We start from the raw sequence: 13759 nt of genomic DNA, 5'->3' as shown, positions 1-13759 counted from the left end.
TGCTCTGTGCCCTTAACCTGGCTAGAGGTGGGGCCAGCACCTTTGTGATCACTCGAGGTGCTGTAGCTAGCCCAAAGGGTAGGGCTACAAACTGGAAATGCTGCTGTTCTACCTTGAATCATAGAAATCTTTGTTAAGCGGGAAATATAGGGACATGCAGATATGCATCCCTGATGTCGATAGATGCCAGAAGTTCTCCTCCTAGAAGGATAGAAACTACTGACCTGATCGTCTCCATACGAAAGGAGCGTATCTTCAGGAACTGATTTAGATTTTTTAGATCTAGAATGGGTCAGACATCTCCATTTGGTTTTGGTACCATAAAAAGATTTGAATAAAACCCCAAACCTTGCTCTTTCGTGGGGTTCGGTATGATCACCCCTTGAGATATTAATCGGTCTAGTGCCTGAAACAGATTGTCTTTTCTCTGAATCTTTGGGAACGCTTGACCTCAGGAAACTAGATGGTGGAAAGTCCAGAAATTCCAGCTTGTACCCAAGCATTACCGTGGAGATGACCCATCTGTCCTGAATTTCCTCTTGCCAGACTTCTGAAAACTGCAGAAGTTGCCCCCCCCCCCACCTTGGTGAGGGGGGTTGCCTCTTCATGATGAGGCTTTAGGATTCTGCTTTGCAGGTTTGCGGCCCCAGGACTTCTTTTGAGCCTGGGTCTGACCCTGACGTTTTCCTCTAGAGTCTGACGGCAGAGGCCGTTGCCACTGCCTAGAGGCAGAAGCCCCTGGCACAGGGGAAAGAGCCAGTTTAAATGAAGGACGTTTATACTTTTGACTGGCAAAAGAGTACTTTTAACACTAGAAATTGTTTGGATATATTTATCCAAATCTTCCCCAAATAGCCGCTTCCAATGAAAAGGGAACTCCGTTAGGAGTTTTTTACATGGTACTTTGGTTGACCAACTTTTTAAACACAGGATTCATGTACATCATGTATTCAGGGTACATGTACTAGCATATGCATAAGGCGGGATGCCTGAGGAATAGAATCTATGGCAAAGCATAACTTTTGGTAGTTCAGCCAATTCCCGGGCTTGTTGTGCAGTAACCTCTTCAAGGGCCTGTCTAAATTGGTCCTTTAGGGATTGACAGGCACTTATTGCAGCGACGGCAGGCTGAGTAATGGCAGCTGCCAAGGAAAAAGCTGATTTTAACAGGAATTCCAACATTTTTATATGTTGGATCCTTAACCATTTGTGCATCGTCTACTGGACACGTTAGACTTTTATTCAGACTGGAAATCGCAACATCAACTGCTGGCACTTTCCATTTTTTGGCGACGTTCTCCTCCATGGGATAGAGAACTGAAAATCTCTTTGGAGGGAGAAAATGCTTATCCGGGTGATCCCATTCAGCAACAATAAGCTGTTCTAGCAATGCATGGACAGGAAACGCATGCAAAGGCTGTAAAGGTTTTAAGGAACCCAGGGAAGAAACCAAGCTTTCAGCAGGCTCCTGTTAGGGGTAGCATGAAAGTAGAACGAACCATCTCTGTAAGAGATTGTATCAGCAATTTCTCGGATTGTGAGGCTGAAAAAAGGTTCATCTACCGTTTTCTTCTGCAGCGGAATCATCGGTTTGTTTTTCCTCCTGATTGCCTGAGGGTAACACCTCATCCTGTGCCCACTGTTCCCTGCAAGGGGTCTGAAGTGGGGGGTTGGGAATCTAGCACGCTTCCTATCCATTTGAATGGAGGATGCCATTAAAGCCGCTAATCTTCTTTCCAGACCCTGCAGGGTGGAGGAAAGGACAGCTTCAGTTACGTATACAGGGGCTGAGATGCGAGGAGAGACTGTCCCAGCTGTATCTTTATTATGCTTGCCTGCCGTGTGTCCTTGTGGACGTTGCACGGCGCTGTGCCTAGGCCCCACCCCCTCCGTAAACTTGCCCACGTTTCATTTTTGAAAAGAATCCTGCACTCATGTGGCTTTCGGGTCACAGTCCCATAACAATCCGGCCCCTTCAGGGGGGAGAAAAAAGCATGTTGACAGATTTCTTACCCAAGAGAATCCCCCTGTGCAAGCTGCTGCGGCCACAGACTGAGCTTTACAGTGAAGACAACAGATTAAGGCATGTGCATAGACTCTCTCTAGTGGAGAATTAAGGCATGACAACATTTTTTTCCCTTAAAGAAAAAAGCATAGGTGGTCTTTTTAGTTCCTAAGTTTCTTCCCTTACCTTATACCCGCCACAGGATTTGCTGAATTAACAGACAATCCAACCTTCACCCATCACGGCGAACTGTGTTTAGCAAACCTTCAAGTACCGGGTCCCTTAATATCAGAGTTCCACTCCCTTGGACCTGTAAAAAGCACCCCACCAGGAAAGCTTTAGGTAATGTAGCATGACCAAAGCCCTGGGTCCCAGGATCCAGCTCTACAAAGAGGCGTTACAGGCAAAACCTCGTGCTTCGGATATGAGGCCCAGGTAACATTCACTTTGGCCTCAGTGGCACTTTGGATGGATCTGGTCTATGGAGGCTATTTAAATCCAGCATGGATCCCTCCTGGAGCTCCTCAGAGCAAATCTTCACTCGTGACCAACACCTTTAGACACTGATGAAAAAACTGATGTGCCCTTGGAAGTAGGAGGGGTTATATAGGGAGTGAACTTCCTGGATTGGGTATACCAGTGTTCGTCACCTGAAGGTGGCCTATAACCCATTAATAATTTAAGGATCCGTGTCCCTTGATGTACGATAAAGAAAAGACCAAAGATCAAGCATGAGTTGATTCTGACCCAAATCGGTGCATACCTATACTGAAATAGTGACTTAGAAACACTAAACTATGAAAGAGGCAAATAGCACTTTCAGAAGGAGGTCAGCAATAGCAGGATAGATATTTCTCTCAGTACAGGTTTTTTTTAAAGATAGACAGTTATTATTGGACGAAATAAAAAATCTGACTATTGTTTAAAATTATTAGAATTGTGCAGGGATCCCTATAAAAGGTCTATATTTGTCCCTTGAACTAGATACACTGTACATATTCCTTTGCAGCCTGAATCTTGGCTCCAAGACTCAGGGGTCTGAAGGTTTCTGTCCTATCAGCTGCCTGACTTCATGCTAATACCTGTGTGATGTCAGCAAACGGTCAAGGAGATGACATGGAAGCAACCATTAGACCATTGTCTAAGTAAGTACATGTAAACACATATATAATATTTATGTATACTAACTATTCAGATAATGCATATGAACGTTTTATATTCAGTTCTAAATGTAACCAAATAAAATTATTCCAAAACTATTTCAACTTACCTTTTCTGTGGAGCCAGACACAATGACTGTGCCCATCTGATTCATGGCCAGACTGTATATAGAGTCTTTGTTGCCACTCAGGGAGGAAGCTAAAGAACACAAAATAAAACTGAATGAAATGAAGATAAAAGCCAGCGATAAGAAAACCTTCCATGAAAGTCACCAACTTGTCACTGTAAGTACTGCTGTATACATAGGAGACACAAATCCAAGAACATAGATAGTGCTCATTAAAATGGATCTTTACTGCATCTGAGCACCACAAACCAAAAACACAATCTAATACATTTTTTATATTCAAAGCAAACTCCCCCATCGATCCTTGTCGCCATGCTTTATTTTGCTGAGAAATCACTTTGAAAAACTTCTCCCTAGCATTTCTGGCTGTGGCCATCTTGCGTAAGGGCAAATGATTCATGTAGCATTTACTTCTGGAATCCATCTGCCCTTAGCTCAGGCGTGCATGTAGAAGGAAGGGTGTGCTTTGCTGAGAAAACCTCCTCACCGGAAAAGACTCCTGTAATGTATGACATTTGCTTAGGTAAGAAACCAGGAAGTAACTGAAGGAAAAAATTCAAGTAAGGTGCATTCTGGTTGTTATATAATGGTATAATGCAGTCAGCATTTGATATTTTTAACCAAAAGCCTTTATTTACATTATTCTTTGCATCCAGATCAAGTTGTCTACCAAAAGTAACAGTGATAAGGGATGGCCAACTACAAAACAGAGGTGCATACATTTTATTTCCATGGTTTGCCTATAATATAAATAATATATACATAGACTTTACCTTTGACTTGTGTAATGAATATTACACACACTAAATGGTTTATTTAATTTTTCTGCAGTTACCAGAAACAGACCCCAGACTAAAGGCCAATATCTCTATTTTCTTTACAGTAACCAGGACTTCTATCGCAGAATCAGTTGTGCCAAAGGTGAAAACGTGGCAGACCAGCTGCTGGCAAGTTGGAGGAAGCAGTATTTATATTCCAGTAAGATAACACATTAATATGAAGTGTCTGAACAATTTATTTTAATTAAATCAAGTCTTCTCATCTGCTACAAAGCAAACTACTCTGCTTGTCTCAGCAGTGCACATGTGCATTGGCACCCCCCCCCCCCCCCCACCGGGCGTGCAGCAACACAATCTGTGACCTGCTATGTCCCCCGGACGTAGTGGATTGCAGTGCTCTGTATAGGGCCGCTGTGCGCTCACATGACCCCTAGTAAGCAACAGTTATGTATGGAATCCATTCAGGACATCATTGCTTACAACAGTGCGTTATCTATGATTGGTCACCAGCGATCATATAGTACCAGGGCCAATCACAGCACCCAGTAGCATGTAATAGCTGTGGGCCAATCACAATAGTAAACAATGAGTCATGAATGAAAGCCATTCGTGACAGTTCAAACAATTGCTGTTATACAGTGATCATAACCGTAACAAGCAATCACAGTATAAAAAATAAAAATAAAAAAAAAGTAAAATAGAAACAAAAAGTTAATAAAATTTCATAAAAACTATTTCTTTTTTTAAAGCACAGACCTAGTCATAAAGGGGGTAAAATCTTCTAGAGGTCAAAGCACCCCCCCCCCCTTTACAGTTAGAAAGCACTCAGGTCACACATTTAACCCTTTGACCACCCCTGATGTTAACCCCTTCCCTGTCAGTGTCATTAGTACATTAACAGTGCATATTTTTTTAGCACTGATCTCTGTAATAATGTCATTGGTCCTCAAAAAGTGTCAGAAGTGTCAGTTAGGTGGCCGATTTGTCCGCTGCAATATTGCAGTCCTGCTATAAGTTTAAGTTGCTGATCTTCGCTATTAGTAAAAAAAAAAAAAAAAAAAAAATCCCATAGTTTGTATACGCTATAACTTTTGCGCAAACCAATCAATATAGGTTTATTGTGATTTTTTTTTTTTTTTTTTTTTTACCAAAAATACGTAGTATACATATTGGCCTAAATTTATCAAGAAATTAGAATTTTACATTTTTTTAATAGGTGTGTTTTATAACAGAAAAATAAAAACCAAAGAGATGATCAAATACCACTAAAAGAAAAGCTCCATTGGGGGAGGGCATCAATTTTTTGTTTGGGTGCTGTGTCAGTAAGGGCACTTTCAAACTGAGGAGCTGCAGCGTTGACGGTTTTAGAGGCGGTTTACCATTGTTTTAGCGATGCTTTTTGTCCACTAGTGGGGCACTGTTAGCACTATAGCGCATGTAAAGCGCCTCAGTGTGAAAGTAGCCTTAAAGTAACGCCGAATCGCAAAAAATGGCCTGGCCATAAAGGGGGTAAAACCTTCCAGGGCTGCAGAGGTTAAACTTATTTTTTTCTTTTTTAACCAAACGCTATATAATTTATGAATGAATTAAACTGAAATGGTCCTGGAACAGAGCTTTGGGTTAACCCACAACTCGAGACCATTCTGAGTACACGCTATTTATTTCAATCGGCTCCTGCTGCTGTCAATCACAGCCAGTGAACCAATCAGAAGACAGAGGAGGCGGGGTCAAGCCACAGTTCCGTGTGTGAATGGACACAGAGCCGCAGGTTGGGAGTACACCTGCTTGGGTTCCTGGAGAGCAAGCTGTTTGCTGTGGGGGAACCCGGCAGAAGAGAGGAGCCTGGAACGCTGGCGTGGGCCCCAAGAAGAGGCGGATCATGGCTGCTCTGTGCAAAACAACTACATGGAGCAGGTAAGTATAACATTGTTGTTTTTTAAATAAAAAATAACAAAGGACTTTACTTTTGCTTTAAGTGTTTATGGGGAACTGTTTTGAATGTTTTGGCAAAATCCGGATACACCACATTCACAGGCCTTCCTTTATCTAGGCAACAGCTCACCTCCTTATGGAATGTTAACAGATTGGTCTGGAAAGAACAAACTTTTATAAATCCATGCGGATTACTACTCATGATACGGTTTTCATAAGTGAATTCTTGGATATAGTCTTATTATATCCTTATCCCCTCCAATAGTTTACATAATTTTGAGGTTAGATTGGTTTATAGTTTCCAAGTATATTCTGGCCACTTTTTTTTAGTCAAAGAAATGTTTATTCAGAAAAAATATTCAGATCATCATAAGGAATAGAAAAACATTTTGTAGTACAAAATAGTGTAAAATATTACATTGTAGTCAAGCTAAATACTAGGGACAAAAAACAAACAATGAGAAGCTCAAAATGTACCTGTGAGTAAAGTATGGAGAACAGAGCAAAAGTATAAAAGAAACTAAGCTAAATATCACCAAAAAACAAAAAAAAAAAAAACAAAAAAATAAAAAATAAAGAAAGGGATATGCAGCTGAGCTGCTCTGCTATGTTTCAGAAATAGTCAACCTACTATAACCAGATAATAGATATAGTGAAAAGGAGGGGTAGGGAGGAGCGAGACTCTTTTCCCATTTTTAAATATTAGTACTACTTTGACTTTTCGACAATCAGCTGGTACCATTCCAGTCATTACCTATTATGCCGCGTACACACGATCAAACAATCCCGTGGAAAACTGGGACGTGGCGTGTGGCGACTTATATAGGGACATCACCCGGCGATGTCCCTATATAAGTCGCCGCGTCCCAGTCATTGTGGCCAGAGACAGCGACGAGTCAACAGCTCAAAAAGAGAAGAACAGAAGGCGACGCCGAAGACAGCGGCGTTAGAAGACCGGGCCACCGCTTGTAAAAGAGCTAGAAGAAGGCGCGGAGGCCCGGCAAGAAGAACCGAAGAGGGTGACAAGACTCACGAAGTCGGAAGACGAGGGCGGCGACGAAGAAGAAAGCCGGGCTCCTCCGCTAGTAAAAGAGCGAGCAGAAGATAGCGGAGGAGTCCGGCGAGAAGACCAGGATATGCTTCTGTCGCTGGTCCCGGGCTACCTGGAGCCGCGCTCAAAATGAACAGACTTTCCTCTGTGTGTGTGTGTGTGGGCAAGTCCGTTCATTTTAAAAGTAAGTCACGTGTGTGGGTAGGTCCGCTCGTTCGGACAGTCCGGCGGACTTTACGACGGTTTGTCCGCCAGACTAAGTCCGCTGGATAGTCTGATCGTGTGTACGCGGCATTAGTAATAACAGTCTGGCTATAACCAGGCTAACTTCCTTGAGGACTCTAAGGCCCCTTTCACACATGCGGTCCAATCAGGTCTGCCTGTTCATTTTTTCAGGCAGACCCGATTGGATGCTCTATTCACCTCTATGGAGAGACGGATGTTTGCGGTGACATATCCACTGACATTCGCCACTTTCCTATCCATCAAATCATTCTCTGCAGCTATTACCTTTTGTACCACCACCCCCTCCCTTTAGAATGTAAGCTCTACGAGCAGGGCCCTCCTATACCTTTTGTATTATACTGTAATTGTGTTGTCCCCCCTATACATTGTAAAGCTCTGCGCAAACTGTTGCCGCTATATAAATCGATAATAATAATAATAATATCCGGTGCGCCAAATCCAGATGGATGGAACCCCTATTTTCCATTCATCTGGCGGGTTGGATGGAATCAGATGAAAATGGACAGGCAGATCCGTTTTCTTCCTATCTCCCAATAGAGGGGAGCGGGGTTCTGACAGGTCCATTTCAGCACAGTGGGCTAGATGGGCCTGTCTTCTGCCTGCTCAGCAGAGATCAACAGATCGATCCCTGCTGAGCAAGCGGAGTCTGTCAAAGCGGACGTGACCCATGTGAAAGGGGCCTAAGGTGTAAGCCATCTGGTCCAGGTGATTTATTTAAGTTTTTTCAAGTCTTGTTTGGACACTGGCTTCCGTTAGCCACAAGGGTACATTCTGCGTTGTGTTACTAGCTATGCAGTCTTGGCCAGCAATAATCAGTTGTCTTGGCCTACTGCATTTTCAAGAGTCTAAAATCAAGCAGCAAGAGACAGTGTTTATAATGTAAGCAGTACTCACTAGTGACAGTATTGTTGGATGCAGTCAGTGCAGTAAGAGTATTTACATCCCAGAGGAATATCTGTCTGTCCAATCCTGCAGAGGCCACTAATTCTTTGTCTTTTGCATAAGCTAAGGCTTTCACATAGTCCTGGGGAAGAGAACACATTATAAAATAATGAATGCAAGAAATATTTTAGTTCAATGCAAACATAACGAGTAAATGTGTAGACCTTGTTCTACCATTCAGCCAAAGAGCATTAATAAACTGGGAACAAAAAGTAAACCCCATATGCCTTAACACTTTCTCAGGTAACAACAACATTGAAGTAAAAGCACTTTGTGGTATTTTTTTTGTCTTTAAATTGACTCTCTGTGCTAGTAGAGGCCCAACAGATCCTAAACCTGGTGTCGTCTCCTGTATTATGTTGAGATTAAAAAAAAAAAAAAAAAAGAAAGAAAGAAAGAAAGAAAAGCTTAAAAGGTGTTGTAAAGGTAAACATTTTTTCACCATTCTATGCATTAAGGTGAAAAAACATCAGAGTGCTGGGCACCCCCAGCCCCCCATTTTACTTACCTGACCCCTCGAAAGTCCCGCGCTCGCCTCCAACATCCTCCTCGCTGCTCAGCCTGGCCGCTGATTGGCTAAAGTGGATGGATTGAAAGCAGTGCAGCCATTGGCTCAAGCTGTTGTCAATCACATCCAATGACTCGGCGTGCCGGGGGGGGCGAGGCCCAGTGATACAGTGAGCGGCTATGGCCGCCGCCTGTATCACGAGAGCGCGCCCGCAAGTACTTCTCACCATGCGAGGGAGCTCGCATGACCCCAGAAGACCATGTTTGGGGCCACTCTGCAAAACGAGCTTCACAGTGGAGGTAAGTATAACATGTTTGTTATTTAAAAAACTTTTTTTTTTTAAATTCCCTTTACAACCACGAAAAAAAAATCAAAGTTTTTTTTTTTTACTGTAATGCATAAAGGTAAAAAAAAAAATTGTGTTATGCTCTGCCCCCAGCACTCACAACCCGCCCCCTATACTTAACTGAGCCGGATCTTGATTCAGCACTGTGCATGAGAGCTGCGGCTCTCTCCCCTCATAGGGTCAGAGAGAGCATCAGGGGGCTCCTGCTGCTGTCAATCACAGCCAGTGAGGAGAAAGCGGGGGCAAGGCACAATCACTTTAAACCCTGCACTACTGACACCAAGCTACACTCATGCCGTTGTGTTGTCAAAAGCCAAAACGCTGGGTGGCAGATGACCTGGAATTTGACACTTAAATAATGGTTAGCGCTAAGACAGGGTTGGGTTTAATTCTGACTTGGGCAAATGTCAAGGACCCCTGTACAAATTAGGTCTAGGATCCACTGGGTTCCACAGGCATGATTTATTAGAAGTCCAACACAGGCACTATGGTAAACATTTTTGGCCAGCTCAGACACACTTTAAAATGATATTATGATTAAATATCATAAAAGCAGAGGAAAAAAATCCCCAATGGTTATCATAGTGTCAGATATTTATGAACATCCTCATTAAAACAAAAAACAAAACAAAAAAAGATGTATGATCTATAAATCTTAGTCAGTTTAGAACCATACTGTAGCCTTGAATAAGATTCCTTACCTTGTGTGTTCTCAGTGTTGACATGCAGAATCCCTTGTGTGCATTCCATACCTTAACTGTGGTATCCGATGACGCTGATATTACTGCAGATAAATCAGTCAGCACAATTAATGAGAAAATATTTTTTTTCTTAAGAGTATTCAACAGCAAGTATGACAAAATGTGTAAAATATACCAGTAAAAACCTAGTTATATATACACATTGCATCACTAAATCATTATATTAAGTGCAAAAAGAAGTCCTTGCTGCAGCGGCAGCTCCATGAAGACAGAAGGGAGAACACTGAAGTCCCAAGCTGCTTGGAGCTTTTTGACAGCTGTCAAGACCTGGAGTGTAACTGGCCAATCCGAACGCATTTCAGAGGCTAGTCACGCCTCCTTCCCCAGCCGATTAGTCTGTAGGATTCAATATTGAGTCGGCCCACTCTTTGTAGCTATAAAACAGCTTCAACTCCTCTGGAAAGGCTGTCCACAAGGTTTAGGAGTGCGTCTATGGGAATGTTACAGAGTTGAAACTGTAATACCAGACCTAACACGTTTTTTTTTCTTAATTTTTCATTGCTGGCAATTTTTGTTTTTACATTTAGCGGCTTCCCCACTGACAGCTGATGAGTCATCGGTTGTTGAAGACGCTGGCTTCTCAGCCCACTCCTTACCAACCAGCCATTTTTAAAGATGCTGGCTCCAAAAATTTGCATCTAAACCATATCTGGAAATCACAGCTGAACAGCTGCTCTAGAAATCCGCAGTGAAAATGGAGGGAAAATTTGCACCGTACATGCGTGAACCTAGTCTTTATTTTTATTTTTTACCTTAATGCATTAAGGTAAACAACGCCCACTATCTGTCCCACTCCCCCATCCCATCCCTAAACTCTTACCCGCCTCCTGTCACTACTCTTACGCTTTCTCTGCTCCAGCACTGCTCTCATCACTTCCTGCAGTCAATAGAGCAACAGAAGGCTGCAGAACCACAGGCTCCTTCGGCTGTCAGTCAAACCCCAGTGGGGAGGGGTTGGGGGTGTAACTTACCTGTATGGTGTGTGTCTATGAACGTTCACAGCCTGGCTCAGGAGAAACTGATAGCACCAGCAGGGGAATGCCACAGACTAAGCAAAATAATTGCATAGAGCGGGTATTAATTATATTTAAAAAAAATAATAATTATAGTATTTAGTATTACTTTAAGTCCAGTATACCAAGATTTGGCAGGCTTCTCAGGGGTTTCTGGGAGGTCCACCAGTCTTTTGTTATAACTGCTAGGGGACACAGTTTTTATGCTTTAGGGTGATTTGGTTCAGGATGTGGCGAGCATGTTAGAACTATATAATGCCAGGTTTGTATTTTAAGTGTCCCTTCAGGCCAATTCAGAACATCTAATTCAAAAATGTGTTTACAGATCCGGACTGTGAATTATATTAAAGTGTTTGTAAGGGCACAATGTTTACTTTCGTGAATTCTGTGCATGAAGGAAAAAAAAAATTGTGTACAGCACCCCCCCCCCCCCAATACTTACCTGAGCCCCCTCTCGATCCAGTGATGTCCTCAAGAGTCTTGCTTCCTTGGGGACTCACACTCCTGATTGGCTTGTGAGCCAATCAGGAGATGGAGGGGGGGCAGGGCTGAGCCAAGCCACAGCTCTGTGTGTGAATGGACACACAGAGCCGTAGCTCGGGAGAACTCCTGTTTGGGTGCTCCCAGAGTAAGTTGCTTGCTATGGGGGCACCTGGCAGTTGGGAGACTCAACTTGAGAGGAGGACGATCCGGGTTGCTCTGTGCAAAACAACTGCACAGAGTAGGTAAGTATTTTTAAATAAACAAGGCTTTAATATTGTTTTAGATTACTAAAAAGTATACTTGAGAAATAATATTTTTTGACAATCTATGTAGCAATTTGAGAAATAATCAAGCAGTGTTATTGTGGTTCATTTTTAAATACCTAGCAGCTCCAGCAGGTTTAGTCCATTCCAACAGTTATGACACAGACTACAAAACTCATAAATGAAAGAGAATTACAATAACATACTTACATGTTTTGCCATTACAGCATAGTACAATGTCATTCACCCAGTCTGTATGATGTTCCATAGATGCTATGTAGGGGTCCTGCTAGAACAAAAGTGAAATAAGGTAAATGGAATGGGCACAGTTACATTCTAATACAAGCCAAAATGATTTTCCATGAAAATGTGAAAAACCAACCCAAAGATGCAAAGACAACGATGTGATATGATATTGTGAAGCAAATACTTTTGGCAGAAATTGCCAAATTTTCTGTCAATGAAGATGGATTAGGAGAATCAAGTCCTTTTCAATCAATCACAATTCCCATTAATAGCTGCATGAAGGTTTGTCCAATCTGAATTCACAAACTGAATAACTCTTGGAGTACCCAACAGCCTAAGATGACACCTGCTGTCTACAATCAAGTCTATGGGGAATGTCTACCTTCATGCAGTGGCTGCCTTCTATGTCAACACCTGATTGGGTAAGATAGAAAACATGCCACAATCGACACTGTTTCCAAGCTAGATATGCAGCGAAATAAGTTAAATACTTGAGATTTTTTTAATTGATATTTCACCCGAATTAATAGGGTAAAAGTCAGTATTATCAAATACTATTATTACTTTGATTAAAACATTTCTTGCCATAATGAACTGAAAAAAAAATGCTGTTCGTCAGCTCTTAGCCTAGATCCCATCATAAAATCCAGTCAATTGTTTTCAAACCGTTTTAAGATTACAGAACAAAAAAAAGACCGTTTTCACATTTTCCAATATTTACACACAAATTATATAAAAAAAAAAAAAAAGTTGATTTGATTATTTATATTAGGTGCTTATCATATAAATTAAAGTGTTACTAAACCCAGGAGCCTGCATGTCTCCCACAGAACATGGAAATGCAATTATTTTAGTAACTATGTGACTTCTACTGGTGTCTGGTAAAACTTGTAGGGGAAGTTATCATTTTCCTTTGAGGCTGCAGGACCCACAAACCTCTGTCTGGCCAGTGCGGATTGGCCCTGTGCCGATCACATGCACACCCCCCCCCCCCCCCCCCCCCCAAGGAAAAAAAGAGAAAAACTCAAGCAATACACACCAAGAGCATGTGCAGAGTGTCTCCTAGGGCTCTGTATTTATTATCAGCAGATGGATTGGGGACTAAGGAAAAAGGGGAGGATCAGAGAAGACAGGACCAGACAGTCTTTTTACACAATGTGGAGGATTAACTCCTTAGGTTCCACAGCGAGTGTAACAAGCATGCTTTACTGCATATACAGACTGATTTTACTGTTGTGAGTTTAGTAACACTTTAAGCACCTATATTCACCCTGAGCATTTTGTTGCGAGATTCAGTCAAGATGCAGAATTCCATTATTCACAATGGGCCTGTTCACACCTGTGTTGTGTTACTTGTTGCCCATCGCATAAAGCTCAAAAAAGTACAGGAGCTTCTTCAGAGAATAACTATGTTTTTGGCTCCATAGACTTTAAATAGCAGTGCCTATAAACTTTTTTTAGGCACACCAATTTAAAAAGTCTATGGGCCTAAAAAACAAATCACAATTCTGCTCCTGTACTATAAGTCATGTGTACAAACCCACAAAAAAAAATAAAAAAATCTGGCTGCACTCACATTAAAGTGGTTCTAAAGATTTTTTACCTTAATGAATTCTTTGCATCAAAGTAAAAACCTGTTCCGCCATTGGCTCCTGCCGCTGTAGGTCAAACCAGTGAGAAGAGGGTGGGAAGCAAGCCCCAGTATGTGTGTCAATGGATGCACACAGTCCTGCCTGGGATCGAGCATACACGTGTGCCACCATAGGCAATGGCTTCCTATGGTGACACACGCAGAAGAGGAGGAGCCTGGAGCACCTGCAGGGGACCCAAGGAGAGAAGGTTCTGGGCTGCTCTGTGCAATACCAATGCAATAAGCATAACATGTTTATAGCATGT

General features: G+C 42.2%; 1 protein-coding gene across 2 annotated transcripts in view; it reads right to left on the bottom strand.

Annotated features, from left to right (window-relative positions):
- Positions 1 to 13759, bottom strand: part of WDR48 (WD repeat domain 48) — a 58731-nt gene that overhangs the window by 41905 nt on the left and 3067 nt on the right. Inside the window, exons 3-6 of one of the 2 annotated variants that reach the window (XM_077491210.1) lie at positions 11828 to 11906; positions 9799 to 9881; positions 8196 to 8325; positions 3276 to 3364 (exon numbers count right to left, since the gene is read on the bottom strand). In XM_077491210.1, coding sequence (XP_077347336.1) covers positions 3276 to 3364; positions 8196 to 8325; positions 9799 to 9881; positions 11828 to 11906 — 381 coding nt within the window. The remainder of the gene's footprint in view (positions 1 to 3275; positions 3365 to 8195; positions 8326 to 9798; positions 9882 to 11827; positions 11907 to 13759) is intronic. The other variant, XM_077491211.1, reaches the window with a different exon arrangement.

This window comes from Lithobates pipiens, unplaced genomic scaffold (genome assembly GCF_037356315.1).
Source record: "Lithobates pipiens isolate NorthernLeopardFrog02 unplaced genomic scaffold, aLitPip1_a1.2 Scaffold_19, whole genome shotgun sequence".
NCBI lineage: Eukaryota > Metazoa > Chordata > Amphibia > Anura > Ranidae > Lithobates > Lithobates pipiens.
This window is presented reverse-complemented; position numbering and strand designations above follow the sequence as displayed.